Source organism: Sorex fumeus, unplaced genomic scaffold (genome assembly GCF_029834395.1).
Source record: "Sorex fumeus unplaced genomic scaffold, SorFum_2.1 ptg000037l, whole genome shotgun sequence".
In the NCBI taxonomy this organism is placed as follows: domain Eukaryota; kingdom Metazoa; phylum Chordata; class Mammalia; order Eulipotyphla; family Soricidae; genus Sorex; species Sorex fumeus.
In genome coordinates this window covers 7,348,795-7,371,746 of record NW_026606094.1, presented here as the reverse complement: position 1 = coordinate 7,371,746, position 22,952 = coordinate 7,348,795, and the positions used below count along the sequence as shown (strand labels likewise).

At 36.8% G+C, this 22,952-nt stretch overlaps 1 protein-coding gene across 1 annotated transcript in view; it reads right to left on the bottom strand.

The window, feature by feature from the left end:
- Window positions 1-259: 259 nt before the first annotated feature.
- LOC130027620 (hyaluronidase PH-20-like) overlaps window positions 260-22,952 on the bottom strand; it is a 78,186-nt gene continuing 55,493 nt past the window's right edge. Inside the window, exons 4-6 of the mRNA XM_056118470.1 lie at window positions 12,422-13,362; window positions 4,491-4,580; window positions 260-553 (exon numbers count right to left, since the gene is read on the bottom strand). Coding sequence (XP_055974445.1) covers window positions 260-553; window positions 4,491-4,580; window positions 12,422-13,362 — 1,325 coding nt within the window. The remainder of the gene's footprint in view (window positions 554-4,490; window positions 4,581-12,421; window positions 13,363-22,952) is intronic.

Genomic DNA, 22,952 nt, shown 5'->3' with positions numbered 1-22,952 from the left:
GTAATGTTTTTGTACTGGTAGACTTCTCAGAGGCTATTGGAGATGATTTCCATTGAACATTGAATTTGCAGAAGCCCAAAATTGCTTTCTCAAGACAAAAAAAAGTCAACATTGCATGTAGTAAAGAAAACGAGATACTGATAAAATGTTACAAAGTGACTTTGTTATCCTAGTAAAAAAGACAATCTAGGTCCTAGAAAGGTGAAATACAAACATTAGCAGGACATATAGTAATGTACTCAATGTTTAGTTTACAACCTCAAATTGTAAAATTCACATTGGAATAATAACTGCAATTAAATTTTTCATCAAATTCATTCAGGTCTGGAACTGTAGTATTCAAAATCATTTTATACTTTTTACTATCCCCAATTTCAGTCCCAAAATTTTCTGGGTTTAGGTGAAGGTAATCAGCTGCATTCCAGTTTTTCCTTATGCATATTCCTTTGTCTTGACAAAGCACTTGGCTACACATTTTGGCGGCTAGGGTGACATTCAGTAAGTAAGGATTTAGGACAGTGTTCATGTAATTGCTTAGATTCTTACAAGATGCCTAAAAATAAAAAAAGTTGAGAACATCAAAGGACAAGTAAATATATATGGGATTTAGTTCACTGTGTGAACCATTTTCTAATGAGGAAAAAAACAAGAGCAGCAACAAAACAAACTCAGTAATAAAAAAAAAAAACAATCTTTTCTTTTACCTTATCAAACAAAATCATTTGATATATTTTCTGTAATTCTAAATTATTTTATCTACTATTTAATGGCACTGAATCTTTGCATAATTGAGACCTAAAATACTCCAGGTTAGGACTCCTTTGATATTTTTATGCACTAATTTAGGTCAGAAAATATTAATTTAACGAGAGAAGGAGAAATGGTATAACAGGTATGGTCCTTGCCTTGCAGCCATATGACCCAGGTTTGATCCCTTTTACTGCACATGAACCTCAGCCCCACCTGAGAGTTCCAAGCACAGTCAGGAGTAAGTTCTCCACATTACGGGGTGACTCAAAATTCAAATCAGTAAATCTGATAGGATATGGGCTCTGTTTCTTTATCCCAATTCCATCAGAGAGAAACAGTCTGAATTTAAGGAACTCTCAAATTTTCTTATCCACCTGACCTTGGAAAAATTAAACTTCCAAACTCTTTTTATCTTTATTATCTTTCAAATAAGGAGAGTTATAGAACATACTATCTAGGATTATTGTAAAGAAGATAGAGTAGAAAATATTATATAAAATTGACTGTTACAAAGCCAAGAATATCATACAGCGATCATCAAAGATTTATTTAATAAAAATAGAGCTTTGATAAAATTTTTCAACCTCACATAAAAGGATACTTCATAAATTGAGAGCTAAAACGTGTACATATTCATATGACTGCTCATATTAAATTTAACAATTTTTCAGTTTTGTGTGAATCAGGCATGTCATTTGCAAATGTGTATGCCTCTGAGTATGAGTAATAAATACCCAAAATGATTTATACTCAGACCAGAGATCTATTTTCAGATAATGTCCCTTCAAAATCTTAAAAGTGGATTCTTTAGTTCTTGAATATAGGTCCCCAGACTATATCTGAATATGTTAGTCCTTTAGTAAACCACAGTTTCATAAGCAGATAAGTGAACATATACGGACGACTTTCACTTCAACCTACTTGTAAATATGTACTTAAAGGTGATGACATTGGTGGTAAAGTCATGAATTAAAAGACTGATATATGTTTCCCTATACTATGACTGCAATACCTGACCTGTCAAAGAATTGTAGGAAAATTATTAATGAAGGAATTAGGAGTGTTTATAGTTTGGGGCGGGGGGATGTTAGGTGATCTCCATAATTAAATGTATCCTTAACACAATCACATTTACAATATTTATTGCTGCAGTGATCTTTAAATTTTCAAGACCATGGACTGGGCCTGGAGCGATAGTACAGCAGGTAGGGCATTTGCCTTCCACGTGGCCAATCCTGGTTCGATGATTAGCATCCCATATGGTCCCCCCAGCACTGCCAAGATTAATTCCTGAATGCAGAGCCAGAAGTAACCCCTGAGCATTGCTGAGTGTGACCCCATACAAATAAAAAAAAAACACAATCCCCTGTGCAAGGTATATAAAACAATTTATGTGAAAATAGGAGATAATGAATTTTACAAATAAATGCGTGAAGCACCAGAGAGAGTGAAAATGTGCTTTGAGAAACAGCCTACAAAACTGGAAGATAATATGATGTGGGGCAGTACCCAAATTTCCACTTATAAAGATGCAATAATCATCAACAGCCTCACGATTACAGATAAAAGTAAAATTACATGAGTGGTACACATTGGTTGGATTCTACATTTAATTTTCAAATGGGCTTGAGCGATCGCACAATGATACAGTGCAATTCTCAAACACATTTCTGACTAAAATTTCACAATATCAGTTGTAATGATGTCTATGTTTAACCAGAAATTAAAATCATTTAACTCATGTTTCTTAAACCAGACTTTTAGACGCTCCTTCTGGTACCAAGAGAATCTCTTAAAATAAAATGGAAACATGAGTTTGCAGACATTTCCTGATATTGCTTGCTTCAACCCTAGTCATTGTAAAGGTAAAGGTAAAGGCCCTCCCGTTGATCGTCGATTTGCTCGAGCGGGCCCAGTAACATCTCCATTGGAGACTTTGTTGTTACTGTGTCTGGCATATCGAATACTCTCGGTAGCTTGCAGGGCTCTCCGAGAGGGGCGGAGGAATCGAACTCGGGTCGGCCATGTTGGCCGCTTGTAAGGCAAATGCCCTACCCGCTGTGCTATCGCTCCAGTCATTGTAGTTAAACATATTACTGTAACTCAAGTGCAAACTAATGAGGACACTTAGAAAAATTCTTAAGTTGATTTAATATGATATAAAAAAAGGGATGTTGTGTTTAATTAAAAAACTTGCACTTAAAAGATCATAAATTGGAAAAGCAGGTAGAATCATTTAAAATAGAGTAAGGTAGCAACAATAATCAGGAAGTGTCATAGGTAAAAAATAATCAAGGTAGTAAAATCTATCCCTTTTTGTGGGATTCTGGGGATCCCCTGATCATAACGCAGACTGTGATGCTAAGAATGAAGTAAAATAAATAAATGAAATAATTCAGCACACTGTCCTGTGTTCAACTAATTGGGGACTTAACACACTTGCTCTTCTCTGTCTATAATAAAAGATGATATTGATTTCTCTATGGCTTATACACCGTTATCATGTCTATTTTTATCAGCAAAGGTAAAGGTAACCTCTAAAAGATCCGTGTCCCCTATGAGAATAATATTTTTGCATTGAGTCTAAAGATTCGGTTAAGTTTAATAAATGTGAGAAAATATATTTCTATTAATCTCCCTTTGATATGTTTTGAACATTCATTGATTTGCAAAACTAATGTTTTATTACACAAATATTTATTTTTTCCAGGCTGAATTAAAATTAAAATTAACTCTTTATGTGCCAAAAAATTTATAAACAATAGTATTTTAATTTTACATTTATTTTTGTTTGGCTTTTTGAGTCAAATCCAGTGATGCTCAAGGGTTACTCCTGGTTGTGAACTTAAGTCATTCCTGATGTTTCTCAAGGAACCATATGGGAAGCCAGGAATCAAATCCCCATTGGCTGCATGCAAGGCAGACATTCTCCCCACTGTACTATCACTCTGACCCCAATATTATTTTTTCTTTTATTTAAAGAATTTAATAGAATTCTGTAAATTAACTGTTGGGCCAGTGAGATAGTACTGAATATGGGATGCTCGTCTTGCATGCTGCTGACCCTTCAATTCCTGGTACCACATATATATCTTTGAACCACTGATAGTGATCACTCAAAATCTGCCAAAATTGTACTGAGTACACTGTTTGTTACAAAAAGGAATAATAAAAAAAAAAAAAACAGAAGTCTATCACTCTTGGATTTTCTTATCGATTTTAAATATCAAAATAATTTTGGTCTAAAAGTTGTACAAAGAAAGCACTAAGTACAATTTTACCCCAGGACTTTATTTGATGACCTCTACAATAAAATAATTTTGTGCAATCACTATGTATATATAGATTCATTGTAAAGAAAATTTAAAAATACATCACAAATAAACAAGTGCATATTGACTAGTGGAGACACATTAAAGAGTAGAAACAAAAGATTTTATTCAAAAAATTACTCAAAACTGTGCATAAATTTTGAGATATTAGAGCTGATTTTGCTGGTGAATACGTATAAAGTCCAAAGAAATTCAAATAATAATTTTATTTTAGTTTCTGACTGGAAACAAGGAAAATATCTCCAATCTTGAAAAGAATGAACCAAATGCAAATTACTAGATTCACTAATCCTAACGGAGTAGCTATTATTTTATTCCAAGCAGAGCACGATTTTCGTTATTCAGAATCAAAAAAAAAAACATTAAACATAAGAATGTTTTTTCTCATTACCTACCAATTCGACTTACCTGACTTTTGCTGAAATTAAGGCTTCCCCATACTATAATTCCAGACACGCCTAGAGCAATACTTTCACCAATAGTATTCACAAGGTCAGGCTGCCAAATAAGATAGAAAAAGTTAACTCAATTGGAATAAAACTAAAATGTTACACATGGAACAGTAACTTTAAGCAACTTAGTCAACATGATTTTAATTAGATACTTTTCACTTATTTTTAAGTTAAATATTTGAGTTATTTTTTCTTTTAAATAACTATGGCCATCATATAACAAAATTCTTTTTTTTCAATCTTTCCTTGCTTCATTGTCAAAAAAAGAAAATATAGAGCTTGATAGTACAGTGAATAATTAAGGCACTTGCCTGATAAGCATCTGACAGACCTTAGATCTCTGGTAACACTTAGATAATGGTAACACTTAGGTAACACTGAGCATGTTCAGCCTGTGTGTGTGGAAGGATCAAAAGGAGGGAAATAAAAAGGAAGAAAAAACAAGGAAAAGGAAGGAAGGAAGGAAGGAAGGAAGGAAGGAAGGAAGGAAGGAAGGAAGGAAGGAAGGAAGGAAAAAAGGAAGGAAAAAAGGAAGGAAGGAGGGAAGGAGGGAGGGAGGGAGGGAGGGAGGGAGGGAAGGAAAGAAGGAAAGGAGGGAGGGAAAGGAAGAGAAGGGGTGAGGGAGGGAGGGAGGGAAGAATTGAGGGAGGGAAGGAGGGAGAAAGGAAGTAAAGCTATAAAAAGAAACCAAGAACAGATTAATTTATACATTGTCTAGTTTATTGCAATTGTTGTTTTTTTATATGATTAAATTAAAATTCAAATACATTCTTATTTTTACTCATATCAAAATATTATGATCTCGGAGTGCCCGTCCAGCTCCGCAGGACCGCCCACCAGTCCATCAGCTACTCCCCTCCAGGTGGGTAGGGGGCGTCCAGCTGGGAACCGCTCCTGCCCCCCAACCGCCCCTCAGATTCCCCCCTGAAGCCCAGCTGGGAGACTGTTGACCACCCTTCCTCCATTCCAAGATCCTGGGTGAGAGTCGCCTGGGACGGGCTAGTGGCGTGGCCACCAGGAAAGGGGCGTGGCCTCTTAAAAGAGGGCGTGGCCTTCGCCCCGGCAGGCAGTCGCTAATGCGGCCGCAATTAAGTAAAGTAAAGTAAAGGCCCTCCCGTTGATCATCGATTTGCTCGAGTGGGCCCAGTAACGTCTCCATTGGAGACTTTGTTGTTACTGTTTCTGGCATATCGAATACTCTCAGTAGCTTGTCGGGCTCTCCGAGAGGGGTGGAGGAATCAAACTCGGGTTGGCCATGTTGGCTGCATGCAAGGCAGACACCCTACCCGCACTCATATCAAGCACTCAGGACTCTCATCCCACAACTTGCCGCCTAATACCAACCAAAAATTTCCCACCTCTTCTACTACAATCCAACAACAGCCCACTCGCCTACTCAATTTCCAACAAAGACGTGTTTGAAAATAGCTGTATAAGCTCAGTACCAAATAGCACCTCCTCCAAAAGTTTCACTCAATGTCGGTTATAAAACAAAGAATAACGCCTGATTGAGAAGAAGGCCAAAGTCAGAAACGTAGAAGGGTGCCTACCATCGACCAAACCTTATCCAAAATCCTTTCCCACTATAAGAGGGAACAGTATAATCTGCGCCGGATGGGAACCAAGGTCCATTTTTCGGCAACAAACTGAATGGCTCCTGGCAGTCTCTCCTTATTCAACCAGGTACTGCCTGCCCCCACGGCTTGGGACTCCCCCAGTGCATGCTCAGCTAGCTTGATCCCCTAGAATACCCGGTTTTCTCCCTTGACCTGCGTGGGAGGGGAACTGAGCCAACATCATATCCCGCAGCAACAAAACTGAACGGATCCGGGAACTCTCTCCTCACTCAACCAGAATAATAACAGTGAACGTGAAGGACTAAAGCACACTGGTCACAATGGTAAAGCAAGGCAAAAGCCCACCAAACTTTCTTATTGAAGAGGCTAGCCCAGAAGACACAAACAGTATTGTAGTGTTAGACAACCTCTCTGACAAGGAATTCAGAAGGGAGCTACTTAGGATGCTTAGGGAACTAAAAGAAACAATGGAAAGCAATGCCAATAAAAGACAAGAGGATTTGAAGGCAGAAATGAGAAAAATGCAATCCGAAATGTCCACCTGAAAAACCTGGTAGGCGAATTGAAAACCTCAGTGGAAGGCCTCAGCAGCAGAGTAACAGCTGCTGAGAACAGAATCAGTGAGCTTGAAGATGAAGTTCAGAGACTCTCCAGAAAAGAGCAGAAAATGGAAAAGAGACTCACAGTTAAGGAACAGATGGCAAGAGAAGATTGTGATGAAGCCAAGAGGGGTAATATAAGAATTATTGGAGTCCCAGAGGGACAGAAAGAAAACTCTGATGAAGAAGAAACTGTCAAAGACATCATGGCTACAACATTTCCAGAGCTGAAGAAAACTTGTGACCACATTCAGGAGGCCCGAAGGGTACCAGCTAGAAGAAATCCGAACAAAAATACCCCAAGACACATCCTGATCAAAATGACCAAAACTTTAGACAGAGACAAAATTCTGAAAGCAGCAAGATCGAAGAAAGAAATCTCTTACAAAGGAGCATCCTTAAAATTCACAGTTAATTTTTCTGATGAAACCCTCATGGCCCGAAAACAGTGGTGGGACATAGTGAAAAAACTCAATGAAATAAATGCCTCTCCAAAAATACTTTACCCAGAGAGACTCTCATTCATAATAGAAGGAATAACACACAGTTTCAGACAAACAACAGCTCAGGAACTTCATAGACTCAAGACCATGGTTACAAGTACAACTAAATGGGCTACTTTAAGACAGGACAGGCCCCTCAAATACACCTAATTTCAACAGAACAATGGGACAAAATCCCATAACAATAATCTCTCTCAATGTCAATGGCCTAAACGCACCAATTAAAAGATATAGAGTGGCAGGATGGATTAGAAAATTGAACCCAACATTCTGCTGCCTGCAAGAAACACACCTCAATAGTCAAAGCAAACACAGGCTCAGAATCAAAGGCAGGAAAACAATCCTACAGACAAACAGCTCCCATAAAAAAGCTCGGGTAGCCACCTTAATATAAGACCACATCGATTTCAGAGTGAAGAAGGTCATAAGAGACAGTGAAGGCCATTTCTTAGTGACCAAAGGATCTGTACAACAGGAAGAACTTACAAAAATAAATGTATATGCACCCAATGAGAGACCAGCAAAGTATTTAAAACAACTACTCATAGACTTGGAAAAAAGACACCAATAGAAACACAATACTAGTGGGATTCTTCAACACCGCTTTCTCACCTCTGGATAGATCAACCAGACTCAAGCTTAGCAAGGACATACTTCATCTGAGGGAAACAATGGAAGAAAGGGACTTAGTAGATATATACAGGACACTTCATCCTCAAAAAGCTGAATACACATTCCTCTCAAGTGTACATGGAACATTCTCCAAGATAGACCACATGCTGAGTAACAAAACATACCTCCATAAAATTAAGAAGAGAGAGATTGTATCACCAAACTTCTCAGACCACAATGTGCTGAAGTTAGAAGTAAATCACACACAAAAACAGAAAACTAAATCAAACACCTGGAAATTAAAGAGTGCGCTATTGAACAATGAGTGGCTTAGAAAGGAAATCAAAGAGGAAATCAAAAGATTCCTAGAAACGAATGAAGATGAGGACACGAGTTACCAAAACTTATGGGACACAGAAAAAACTGTCTTAAGAAGAAAGTTTATAGCTCTACAAACATTCCTCAGAAAGGAGGAGTGAGCCCACAAAAATAAACTAACCTCACAGCTTAAGAGCTTGAAGAAGGACCAACAAAAGGAGAACAACCCGAACAGGAGGAAGGAAATAATAAAACGCAGAGCAGAGATTAACGAAATAGAAACCCGAAAAACAATCCAAAAAATCAATGAAACCAAGAGCTGGTTCTTCGAGAAAATTAACAAGATCGATAAGCCTCTAGCAAAACTCACAAAGAAAGGGAGAGAGAAAACCCTAATAAACCGAATCAGAAATGAAAAGGGGGTCATAACAACAGAAACTACAGAAATTCAAAGGATCCTTAGGGAGTACTTTGAGAAGCTTTATGCCACGGACCATCAAAACCTCGAGGAAATGGATAAATTCCTAGACTCCTACAGACTGCCAAGGATGAACCAAGAAGATCTGGAATACCTGAACAGACCTATAACCACCAAGGAAATTGAAATGGTAATAAAAAGTCTCCCCAAGCAGAAAAGCCCTGGTCCGGATGGATTCAAGAGTGAATTCTTGCAATTCTTTAAAGAAGACTTATCCCCAATCCTCTTTAAGCTTGTCCACAAAATTGAAATATCAAAAACACTTCCAACAGTTTCTACAAAGCAAATATCACACTGATACCAAAAGCAGAGAGAGATACCACGAAGAAAGAGAATTACAGGCCGATATCCCTGATGAACACAGATGCAAAGATCCTCAACAAACTACTAGCAAATAGAATCCAACTACTCATCAAAAAGATCATACACCATGACCAAGTAGGATTCATCCCAGGGATGCAAGGATGGTTTAACATTCGGAAATCAATCAACATAATCCATCATATCAACAAAAGAAAAGATAAAAAGCATATGATCATACCAATAGATGCAGAGAAAGCATTTGACAAGATTCAGCACCCCTTTATGATGAAAACCCTGGCCAAAATGGGTATAGAGGGGACTTTCCTCAACATAGTTAAAGCCATCTACCACAAGCCTACAGCAAGCATCATCTTCAATAGGGAAAAACTGAGAGCCTTCCCTCTAAGATCAGGGACGAGACAAGGATACCCACTCTCTCCACTGCTGTTCAATATAGTACTGGAAGTACTTGCAATAGCGATTAGGCAAGAAAAAGATATTAAGGGCATTCAGGTAGGAAAGGAAGAAATCAAGCTCTCACTATTCGCAGATGATATGATACTATACTTAGAGAACCCAATAACCTCCACCAAAAAACTCTTAGAAACAATAGACTTGTATAGTAAAGTTGCAGGTTATAAAATCAATACCCAAAAGTCCATGGCTTTCCTATATGCAAACAGTGAGAGAGAGGAAAGCTACATGAAAGAACAATCCTGTTGACAATTGTGCCCCAGAAAATCAAGTACCTAGGAATCAGCTTAACTAAGGAAGTAAAGGATCTGTACAAAGAAAATTACAAAACGCTACTTCAGGAAATAAAAGAGGACATGAGGAAATGAAAAGATATCCCCGGCTCATGGGTCGGGAGACTTGACATTGTCAAAAAGGCAATACTACCGAAAGCATTGTATTAATTCAATGCAATTCCTATAAGGATACCCATGACATTCTTCAAAGAAATGGAGCAAACACTCCTGAAATTTATATGGAACAATAAGTCCCTGCGAATAGCTAAAGCAATTCTTGGTAAAAAGAAAATGGGAGGAATCAACCTCCCGAACTTCAAACTCTACTACAAAGCAGTAATAATTAAAACAGCATGGTTCTGGAACAAAGGTAAAACTGCAGACCAATCAAACAGGGTTAAATACACTGACATCTCCCCTCAATCATATGATCATCTAATCTTTGATAAAGGTGCAAGAAATGTGAAGTGGAGTAAGGAAAGCCTCTTTAACAAAGTGTGCTGGCATCACTGGACAGCTACATGCAAAAAATTGGCTCAGAACTCTGCCTAACACCATGTACAAAAGTAAGATCAAAATGGATTAAAGACCTCAACATCAGACCAGACACCATAAAGTACATTGGAGACAAAGTTGGCAAAACCCTCGATGATATTGAGGCTAATGGTATTTTCAAAGATGTCACGCCTCTGGCTGAGCAAGTGAAAACAGAGATAGATAAATTGGACTATCTTAAACTAAGAAGCTTCTGCACCTCCAAAGAAACAGTGACCAAAATACAAAGACAGTCTACAGAATGGGAAAGGATATTCACCGAATACACATCTGACAAAGGGTTGATATCAAGGATATACAAAGTACTGGTTGAACTCCAAAAAAAGAAAACATCCAACCCCATCAAAAAATGGGGCAATGAAATGAACAGAAACTTTCTCAAAGAAGAAATCCGAATGGCAAAAAAGCACATGAGAAAATGCTCTACATCATTAATCATCAGGGAGATGCAGATCAAAACCACAATGAGATACCATCTCTCACCTCAGAGACTGGCCCACATTCAAAAGAACAAAAGCAACCGTTGCAGGCATGGATGTGGCGAGAAAGGGACACTCCTTCACTGTTGGTTGGAATGCCGACTAGTTCAGCCCTTTTGGAAAACAGTATGGACGTTTCTCAAAAAATTAGAAATTGAGCTCCGATTTGACCCAGTGATGCCACTCCTGGGAATATATCCCAGAGAGGCAAAAATGTGTAGTTGAAGTGACATCTGCACTTGTTTGTTCATTGCAGCACTCTTTTCAATAGCCAGAAACTGGAAGAAACCTGAGTGCCCAAGAACAGATGACTGGTTAAAGAAACTTTGGTACATCTACACAGTGGAGTACTATGTAGCTCTTAGAAAAGATAAAGTCATGAAATTTACATACAAGTGGTACTATGGAAAGTATCATGCTAAGCGAAATGAGTCAGAAAGAGAGGGATAGACATAGAAAGATTGCATTCATCTGGTGGATATAAAGTAACAAAATATGAGATCAATACCCAATAGTAGCTGAGATAAACACCAGGAGGATTACTCCATAGCTTAGAGGCCAGCCGGGTATTCTAGGGTAAAGGGCAGTTTAGATAGAGAAAGGAGTACCAAATAAAGGGTGTTTGGAGGATCCTCCCAGGAGGGGAGATGCATGTTGAAAGTAGACTATGGACTGAACATGTTTGCCACTCAATGCCTCTTTTGCAGACCACAACACCCAAAAGGAGAGAGAGAACAAAAGGGAATGCCCTGTTACAGAGGCAGGGTTGGAGGGGGGGTGGGGGGAATATTATCCATGGTGGTGGAAAATGGGCACTGGTGGAGGGATGGGTATTTGATCATTGTATGACCAAAACCCAAGCACAAAAATTTGTAAATCTACAACTACCTCATTGTGCTTCACTAATAAAAAAAAATTTAAAAAAAATTTTTAAAAAAAGAGTAAATAGAACTTCACAGTCACGGTCAAAAAAAGAATATTATGATCTCCATGTACCTCAACTGTATTAAAGGTTTTCTTCCCTTAAAAAATGTTGTGTAGAAAAAATGAAGGAAGGAGGGAAAAAAGAAAATTACAATCATTTACATTACTTTCCTTCCTTACTGGAAACAATGAAAATAGTTCCTACCTCTGTTAGAATGAAATATATGAAAAATTACTGGATTCAGTAAAACTTACTAAGCACTTTTTATTATTTTCGTTGTTTGTTTGTCAAAAAAGATATTACTGATTTGGGTAGCACAATGAATTGGTAAGGCACTTGCCTGGCAATCATCTAACACACCTTAAAACTAGCACCACATCCATTCCCAAGAGCATTTTCAACCCCTGTGCAGAAAGAAGGAGGAAATTAGGAAAGGAAAAAGGAAGGAAGGAAGGAAGGAAGGAAGGAAGGAAGAAAGGAAGGAAGGAAGGAAGGAGGGAGGGAGGGAGGGAGGGAGGGAGGGAGGGAGGAAGAGAGGAAGGGAAGACCAACCTATAAAAAGAGGAAACTAAGACTAGAATGACTCTGCATTGTTTAAAATACCGCATTCTAGTCAGTTCCTTTATATGATATAATCTCATTTTGTACTCCTTTCATTACATAATGACCTGGTTCTACCTCAAGTCTACGAAAAGGTAAGTTTTGTTCCCTTCACAAATGATGTTCAATTCCACTAAATACCAGACTGAACACAATGTCATGGCCCGTGGTTTGCATGTATTTTCTTACCTCAGAAAGAAATTCTCCAGGAGCATCTATAAAATCCAGACGAACATACACAAAAACCGGAAGTGGATTTTCAACTTCTGGCCTTTTAGATACCCTAGTGGCTTCCTGGACCCGATTTCTGGCAAAGAGTGCTGCCCGTGGATTAGAACTTAAATTTTTATTCAAATAAATGGATGGGTAAAGAGCAGTGCTTTCATTCCACAACCAGTTGAGCTGATCATTTCTTGTTTTTTCTATGTCAAAGCAACTTCCATTATATTCGCTTTTCCTATATTGATGATTGTAACAATCAGGGAAAAGGTAGAAACCCCAATAGTTCTTTGGTCTTAATGATTTTCCGAGTTTTAAAGTCTCTAGCATGAAATCCTTTGCTGACTTTTCAAATTCTCTTTTCGCTGTCTTGTTAACATCAAGTGGATTAAGACTTTTATTGTTTAGTTTAACCAACTCAATAGATTTGTTCCTGTAAATATTTTTTGAACCCCAATTTCTATCCCAGAGCGGTCTCCAATCTTCCCAGTCAATAACAGCCAAGCCTACAGAATCGTTTTTTATATAATATTCAATGTTTTTACTGGATTCTTCCAAGTGAGCTGTCAGATTTCCATACTGGGGAATACCTCCATTCACATCTTCATTATTACTCATATTTATGGTAGGATATAGACCAAGTCTATCCACATAAAACAATGTAACATTTTGTCCAGTGGTATTTTTAGTAGGATATCCTATAAATGAGTAGATGCTCAGATTTATTGTCACATTGTATTCATTAGGACATTTTTCTGTTGGAACATTCCATGCAAGAATGTAAGTAGTGTTTGGAATAATCAGCGATGCAGAATAATTCATTGTCAAGTAAACTGGAAACATAAGGAAGGTGAGCATTGCCAGAAATGATCCTCTGAACCCAACAAAGCTGCAAAGGATGATAAACTTGACTTTCATGACAAAAGAGAATAATGGAAAATGTCACCTGTTCTGTGATCAACAATTTGATATATTCAATATTTGATGTGAGATAGTAACAGAAAATGATGATGATAAAAGTGGTTCAATTTATTATTTTTCTTCTTCTGTCATATTTCAATGATGTTTTGAAAACTGCAAATTGCATAGATATATCTGGAAAAAATACATATTAAGCCTACTTATCTGTATTATAGATTGTAATGTTATCATACTCTCAAAGTCAAGAATCATGACTTTGATAACACATTTGAAGACTAAAATCTTTTCTTATGGTCATTTATACACAGAATGTACCTGTAAATCTAAAATTAATCAAGTCATTTCCTTTATGAGCATTTGCCTTTCTAAGTTGGATTTATATGGAAAGAGAAAATATTACTAATTAAGGGCCTAGAGTGATTATTAAATGTCTTTTTACATATGTTCTGTATGCAAAATAATATTTTTATCTTTCTGATGGCTCCTGAACTTACTATCCACAAATAACTCAACTACTAAAATCACTTATTTTTCTTGATTAACACCAGCAGGTTGGACTCTGCTTCTTCAATGTAAGGTCAAAATCTAGTTGCTCAAACTATTGAATTATTTGTACAATTTATTTGCTGGGGATGTTACAGCACGTTAGAAATTGGACAATAAATTAAAAATATGATTTATCTTTTGTGACATTTCAATAAACAATATTCATTTTAAAAACTTTAAAAAATGTATATGAAGGTGTTCTGAACTTGCTATCCTTATATATTGTTTTTTTTACATTGAGGATGATTAAGACCCCCCCATTTCTGTCTATGTTGCAATAGAAGAGATCCCATATAAAAGATGTAGAATATCTTATAATCACACTGAAATTTGAAACCAAAATGCCTAGAATGAGCATAGGTCTTTCATTATTTTTCCTCATAACTTTTCTGCTGATTTTTGTTCATTTTTATTATCCCTAGAATCCAGCCTTTTATGGTCCTTTGTCTTATATAACTACAATTTGTCATATATATATAGACATATAGTTTTTATATATGCTCCTGGTATATATTTTAGGTTAAATTTTGTAAAAAGTCTACTTTATGAAGACTGATAAGATCACATATGGTAATATCTCTTAGCACTGCATGTGACAAACCGAGGGTCTGTTCTCAGATGCCTACTAGCAACTCTGAGCTCAACAGAAATGATCCCAGAGTGCAAACCCAGTAGTATGAATTGAACAACACTAGGTATGACACAGAAACAAAAAAAGAAGCTCCTTTGTACATAGAAATTAATAAAGATTACTACTTTATCTAAATATAACTCTATTCTTCTATGTGCTCATAAACTTATATAAGAGGAGGGTGAACAAAAATTCACTTTTTCTTCATACCTGGGACATAGTAAATACCAAGACTGAAAAAACTGACAGATGGATAAGCACGTTTGTTGAATAGTCCACAATCCTAGTAGCATTTAGTATTTTCTACAGATTTTTTTTTAATTAACAGCTGTGTGAGTCATTAAAGAAACATTCAGATAGAAATGAAACCATATGAAATCTAACTGCAATGGAGTCAGTTCAATGATGGAACAGTGCCTCAGAAATGCCATATATTTCCATACTGGACACATTGATAGTAAATCTACATGAACACGTCTTGAAGTTTCATGACTGTATTAACAGATCAGACTAATAGAAGATTTAAAGTACACAGCCTACATTGGCTTGTCTCTTTCCATCTAAGTGAATAATTCCGTAAAGAAGAAAACCATTAAAACTTAAACTTTAAATTGTTTTCTTTCAACTTGACAAAGTCTTTCTGATTTATCCAAGATACTGGGATACAATTTTCTGTACTTGATTGGCAACTGACAACATAGGTGAGTAAAACAAAAGAATTTGAGAAGTAATATTGGAAAGAAATACTTTAGAATCTTGGCATTTTGATATTACATGGTCATTATATGTTACTTTAACCATAGAGAACTCTGCTCACCAAAGAAAAGAAAAATATTTATTAAAAATAAGAAAAAAGTAAATATTGCTATATGAAACTTAAAATAAGTTACTCAGAGTAGTAGAATATTGAACATATCTACAGGATATCAGCAATCATTAACAATTATTTATTTTTATAAAAAAACAATACAGTTAGTATATAAGTGTTAAAATATATGAGAGATAGCAATCTAAAATAGAAAATAATTTATGATATGAAGATTTTTTCACTCTTGAGGTGTGCCAAATATTTGTAGTTTTTCTTACCCCTGCACGAGTTAATAAAGACCTGAGCACATTTATCCTTGCAGATGAAAACAGCATGTAGTTCTTCTATCACCTCACCAAGAACAGAGGTAACCAAGAGTGCCCTTTTATAATCACCTGAGAAGAGAAACAGGAACTCAGTTCCAGGGTGATGTTCAGCTAAGAACAAGGCCATGTGATGACAAAATGGGAGTGCCACAGAGAATCATCAATTTACTACTCAGAGAAGGCACAACCACTAAAATCTCACAGCATTGGGGAAATCAAATATAAAAATATGCAAGAATGTATATTATGATAAAAAGAAGGCTTCTCATACATCAATTTCAGAAAGTAAGAACAAATAATTATTTCATTTAGACAGTATGACTTACAAAGTTACAGTATGACTTACAAAGTTACTTAAAATTATATTCCCACCTTCAATCAAACACTCCATGATCCAATTGCTCAACTAATGAACCTAAGTCCATTCACTGACTCCAAATTTGATAGATATATGTTCAAATTTAATTAATCTAGGTTAGTCCCATGTTTTCAGTAGTGTGGGTCCACTAGTTTTTATCTTCACAATGACAAGTTTGGAGCAAATATAATATTTTATCTAACCATGCTTGAATGACTTGCTTTTAGTAATCTATAAGTTACATTTTAAAATTGGCACCAATAAAATTCCTTAATCAATAAAATGTTTTATACATTGAAGTAATACATTTCTTAAGAGAGATGACAGAATTTTCTTATTATCTCTAAACTGTATTTTCAATTTTTTTTATCAAAGTACTGTAAATTCCAAAGATATTCATAGATGACCTTTAGACATACAATGTTCTCACATCAATCCTACCATTGTCAAGTTCCATCCACTGAAAAGTTTCGTCCCCTACCCTTCATTCCCAGGCTGCAACTTAACAATGACCTTTGTAAGTTTGGTTGTTAAAGTTCTAGTCTATAATTACAAAGTTGTTGATTCTGTGATTGAATAAATCACAATCAATCAATGCAACTGATTCTGAATATTTAGCTAGCTCATTCCTTTACACCACTGATGTACCTGAATCCCCCTGAACCCTGCCCCCTTTGCTTCTCATTGCCTCTTTTCACAAGTCTCCCACCTCATGCACAAATACACATAGTTCTTTTATTTATCCTATCTATGCATTATTATTTTGCCATTGTATTAATACGTCAAGATTTGCAATGTTATTCATAGTTAGATTTTAGACATACTATGTGCCAATACCAATCCCATCACCAGAGTCTTTTTCCCTCTCTTGGGTTCTCAGGTCCCCACACAGTCACCACATATTCGAAGCCTGACATCTATAGAAGCACTTTTGTAAATGGGGTTACAGGATTTTGAGTCTTGTTTTTAGTTTTGTTGACAATGTGTTTTGGATATTTATCTATAACACTCCTTTAAATGACAATGTTCTCAAATCAACTTGACCAACACTACCCATAGTTTCCAGTTTATCTTTTTTTTTTAGAAATATCACAAATTTATATTTTATTCATATTAAACCTATAATATTAAAAACATAATTTGCCTAATTAAATCAATATTTATTTTTTACTGGTGAGTTGTTTATTTAGAAATTTTCCATATTTTGTTAGACATATCACATGCAGTTTAATTCCAAAAGAAACTCTAGAATTTCCAACTGTCTAAAATCTAAACTAGGGAGTCAAGAAAAAAATCTGTGTTCCCATATTATATAATAATTAATCACATTAATTTCAAATTAGTACTGAAGGTATTTTTTATTTCTTTTTTTTTAAATTATATTTTCTTTTTTTATTAGTGAAACACCACGAGGTACAATTATAGATTTACAAATTTTTGTGTTTGGGTTTCAGTTATACAATGATCAAGTACCCATCCCTCCACCAGCACCCAACCTCCATCACCACAGGTCCCAGCATCCCTCCCACCCCCCATTCTCCCCATCCCACCCTGACCCTGTGGCAGGTCATTCGCTTTTGTTCTTTCTCTCTCTCCTTTTGGGTTCTGTGGTTTGCAAGAGAGGCATTGAGTGGCAAAAATGTTTATAGTCTACTTTCAGCATGCTTCTCCCATCCTGGGAGGATCCACGCAACACCCTTTATTTGGTGCTCCCTTCTCTATCTGAGCTTCCTTTTCTCCTAGCACGTGTGGCTGGCCTCCAAGTCATGGAGCAATTTTGCTCCAGTTTATCTTTTCTTACGCCCCATGATTTCTTACAATCTCTGACCTTCTCTGTATATTCTGGGTCTAAAGTGATGTACACACCTCCTCCTTATCTTTTAAAACAGTAAACCATTTCATACAGGTATTCCATATATCACATAAATGAGAGCTTTTCTCTCTCTGTTTATTTCATTAAACTTGATAATTTTATTTCCATCTATATTGCAATAAATTGCATGAGTTCAACTTTTCTTACAGTTGTGAAGTATTCCAGTACTTATACATATATATACATATATATGTACATATATACATACATATATATGTATACATATACATATATGGGAGTTTCTAGATCCACTTATTTATTGTTGAAAACCTCCACATAGGCCTGTTTCACCCAGCTAAAATAAAAAGTTGCTATCAAATGGGCTAGAATAAATATATATTTACGTAAACAAGCAAATATTTTTATATATTAGATTTATTTTTTCTTATTTTTTATTATCAAACCACCATGAGATACAGCTGTAGATGTACAATATATTTTTTATATGTTAGATTTAAATTAAGGTAGAAGACTTTTGTATTCTTCAGCTAAAGGAAGACAAGTACCTCTAGTAGAGATTCAAGACTCCTAGGACAACAGATCATGATACATAATAATATGTTATTGATAACAAGTTGTTAACCTTACAATAAAGATAGGTTTCTTTATATTCAGTATAATATTTTTGTATATAACATGAAATATGGATGGCAGTCCAATATGTTATTCTTCAGAGACATTATATAGTCGTTATATGTTATATATTACAAGGACATGATAACTGATTTTCCGGACTCATTGTGAACCAACATGATGTTAGCTCACCATGCCTAAATAAAATTGATGGTTAAATCCCTGTTCTGAATACCTATTGAAATCTTGTCTGGAAAGTAGAAAGTAGACTATCCTCATGAAAAAGTCAGTTCAAATGAACTTCAAAAATTAGAAAAATCATAAACTAATCATTATCACCCCGTTGTTCATCAATTTGCTTGAGCAGGCACCAGTAACATATCCATTCATCCCTGTCTAGTGCTAGTGTAGCCTGATGGCATATTGGGGATTCTTTTAGAGTCAGGGGAGTGAGGACCACTGTTACTGTTGTTGGCATATCGAGTACTCTACAGGTAGCTTATCAGGCTCTCCTGTGCAGGCGGGATACTCTCGGTAGCTTGCCGGGCTCTTCGAGAGGGAAGGATGTTTTTGGGAAAGTCTCTAATTACCTTTACACGTGTTCCCAGTCAGGCAATTACGTGGTCAGGATATTCTCGTTAACCTGCCGGGTTCTCTGAGAGTGAGAACTAAACCAAAGAGTTTCGCACTTCTGAGAGCTTGGTTCTAGAGTCTCTGGATCTTGGCCATTGATGGGGTTACATGGCAGTTGGTGAATGTAACTGTCTAGCTTCTGGAAGATGGGGGATCTGGGTGGAGGTGGCCCAGTCCTGAACCAAATAGGCTTGGAGATCTCAACCCCAGTTCATGCACACCTGGGTTCCCCTGGTGGTTCTTTCATGCGTGAGGCTCGTCGAGCATGTGGAGAGTGGCCTTACTATGACTATGGCTGGGTCCTGGAGTTTTTAGGCTGCCAGAGCTCTGCTTGGGGCGCAGAGAGAAACTCAGTCTGCCCCCTCCAAGGAGCCCCAGTGAGGACAGCCAGACGCAGGGGCAGGGACTCTAGAAACTAATAATAAAAGTAAATATTTATCACTTAATTAAGAATAATTTGTGGCAATTCCATGCACAGCAGCTCTCTGGGTTGAATAAATTACTCAGATTTTCCAAATGAACAAAAACACATCACAAAGCTAAATAATATTTATCACCTGACCAAAGCTAGAATAAAATCAGTTCTAAATAATTTTAAGGAGATTTCTCTTTATAATGCACCTTTATTGGACAGATCATGACAATATCATGAAATTGAAAGACTTGGTTCATTTGCTAAGAAGGAAGTTTTAATATTTTCACTTTAGAGTAAAAGCAAGTAATTTTTCTTTAGCTTTAATCTTCATGCTTCAACGAACTGAAATTTCCCTTCCAAAAGTGAACTCAAATTCTTAATTTTTTCAAATTATGCATTAATTAGGATTCCAGAGAAATGTGTTGGCCTAAAAAGTTGGCGTCTTAAAATTTTATTACAGTGGTTGTAATCTTTCAAAATTTTCAGTTATTCATAATGTTATGCATTTGGTTCATATAATTAGAGATGTCATTATGACAATTAATTTACATATCCTATTTTGATCAGGAACATTTAGTCATCTGATATTTAGTCGCAATATATGTCTCAAAAACTAATACCTTAAAATAAGAAACCGTTATCTGAAGAGAAAAAAACTGTAACAAAATTTAAGATCAAAAGTATAATAGTATAATATGATGGAGAAGAAATACTACTAGGAGTATTTTATCTCTTACTGATTAAATATTCTATGTTCTTTATATTCAGACAGATGAAATAAAATGCAGAATTGTAGCATGACTTTCTCCAAACACTATAAGAAAAAGTGGAAGATGAATACAGTTTTCAATATTTAGATAGTAGTGTTCATGATAGAATCATGTGTGGCATGAGACAGAGGACAAAAGTTTTTGCATGTACTCTGACTCAAACTATGTAGAAAAGTCAATAGTTATATGCTTGTTTTTTCCTTCATTTCCATATTTCATTTTCTTCTCAGTTACTCAACTGACTTAATCCTAATACGATCTCCATGAAGTAGGCAAATCCATTGTCCCATTTTACAAATGTTACTCAACTTCTATCCACCAGGTGAATGAAATTATAGTCCAATTCCTTGGACTCAGATTTTAAAACCATATCAACTCCATTGACAAACACCCAAAGTGACATAGCTCATCAGTTCAGATGAGGAAATTGAACCAGTCAGAGTGAGACCAGGTGTGTTCTTGAGCTCTATAAGTCTATAGAAAATATTTGTGCAGGTGACATACTGACATCAGTCTCTTGAAGGCTTGGGATCTGCAGCCAGTCTTAACACTGGAAGGAACTCTGCCATGACATTGAGATCTACACAACATACATAATGTGACCCTTACCTCAACAGTTCCTTATTTGGTGTAAATACTTGTTGAAAATAGTAGTGTTACTAAGTCATATACATTCTAATTTCATTCAGTATTTAATTCTCAAATTTGAGAATGCTGTTTATAACAAAAATCTAATACTCTCTTTGTATCCATTCAAATGATTCCAAAATAATGTACTGCTTATTTATTTTCTGCTAGGCTAAGGTAAGATCAAAAATCATATCTACTCTATGGCAAATACCTTATTTGACTTATCTAAGTAGTTCAGAAGAGGAAATGAAACTTGCCACAGTGAGACCAGGAGGCTTTCTGTGATTTAGAAGTATATTTTATCAAATATTAAATATGGTATTTTCCATAGAGTAGATCACTGTATCACTGTCATTCAGTTGTTCACCCATTTACTCGAACAGGCACCAGTAACATCTCCACATCTCCATTCGCCCTGAGATTTTAGCAGTCTCTCCTTAACTTCTTTCCCAACACTGCTGTATGAGAGGCTCTTTAAGGGTCGGGGAATGAGACATGTTATCGTTACTGTTTTTGGCATATCGAATATGCCCCTGGAAGCTTGCCAGGCTCTGCCATGCAGGCGGGATACACTCAGTAGCTTGCCAGGTTCTGTGAAAGATATATATATAATTTCCTTTGTGGTTTGTTGTCTGTTGTCTGAACCCAAACAAACATGGTGTGGCAATTATGGAAAATGGGTATGGAGTATCTTACTATTTGTCTAGCAATATGTACACTCATATGTGAGGCTCGGCCCAAGAATGTGGAAAGTGGCCTGGAGCGTGACGGCAGTTGGGTAGTGGATGTTGGCTCCTGGGGCTAGGTCCCTTGCAACAGAGAGGTCTCTCATCCACCCACCTCTGGAGTGCCCCGAGTGAAAACAGCCTGGCGCATAGTCTGGGTGACATGGTTATGGGGGCCTAATTTTATGTTCCCTTCCAGGAGAAGCAGCTGCCAGTTCTGCTTCTATGAGTTCTACTGTATGAGTGACTCCTACTCTACAAGTTTCGAAAACTCATAGAGGAGATCGGTCCTCCTGTTGTTCATCAATTTGCTCGAGCGGGCCCAGTAATGTCTCCATTGTGACACTTGTCACTGTGTTTGGCATATCGAACACATCACAGGAAGCTTGCCAGGCTTTGCCGTGCAGCGAGATACTCTCGGTAGCTTGCCGGGCTCTTCGAGAGGGGTGGAGGAATTGAACTCGGGTTGGCCATATTGGCTGCGTGCAAGGCAAACGCCCTACCGCTGTTCTATCGCTCCAGCCCATAGAGGAGATATGATTCTAAAATTTGAGTTCAAAGGGATTAGAAAATAATTTTCTTTAACTAAAGGAAAGGTTATGTTGAGTTACGTTTTCAAAATGGGACATTGCAAATGCCTAATTCACAGGGATTATATTGGATTAAGTCAGTTGAATGACTATAGAAAAGAGGGGAATCCAGCATCTACACCAATGTGGGGGCCCTATATCCATAATTGCACTGGTACGCTGAGCAGTGATGATGAACAGGATGATCCCTCTAGAGCCAAAGGTGCTCAAATGAGAAACTAGGCAAAAAGGAGCATCTGTGGTTTTAGAAGTGTGCTGGAAGTCAAAATGTAATCCAGGATCTATATCAACATAGGGCCCCTCATTCAACTGGCACACAGGTGGCTGGGGGCATGGCTTCCATGGAGAAGGTCACTCACGTGGCCACCAGATAATTTTCCCTTTTATAATGCATTGGGTCCATATATCAGCATCTTTTACAAAACACTTACAAGGGCAACCTGACTACACCAAACACATTAAGACAATTGTTCACTACTGACTGCAATCAAAATATCCCCCAAAATCACAAAATAATGGCTAACATAAGAATTTTTACAAACACAATCTCAAAGAACAGATCCCTTGAATCAGCACTAGCGATCCCACACAAGTTACACAGGAGCACCAAAGAGAAGGCAATATCCTTGAAAGGGAAAGAGGAGACCACTATCAACCGAGCTCACCCACAGTCCTCCCTGGCAGGGAGAGGCGGACATTGAT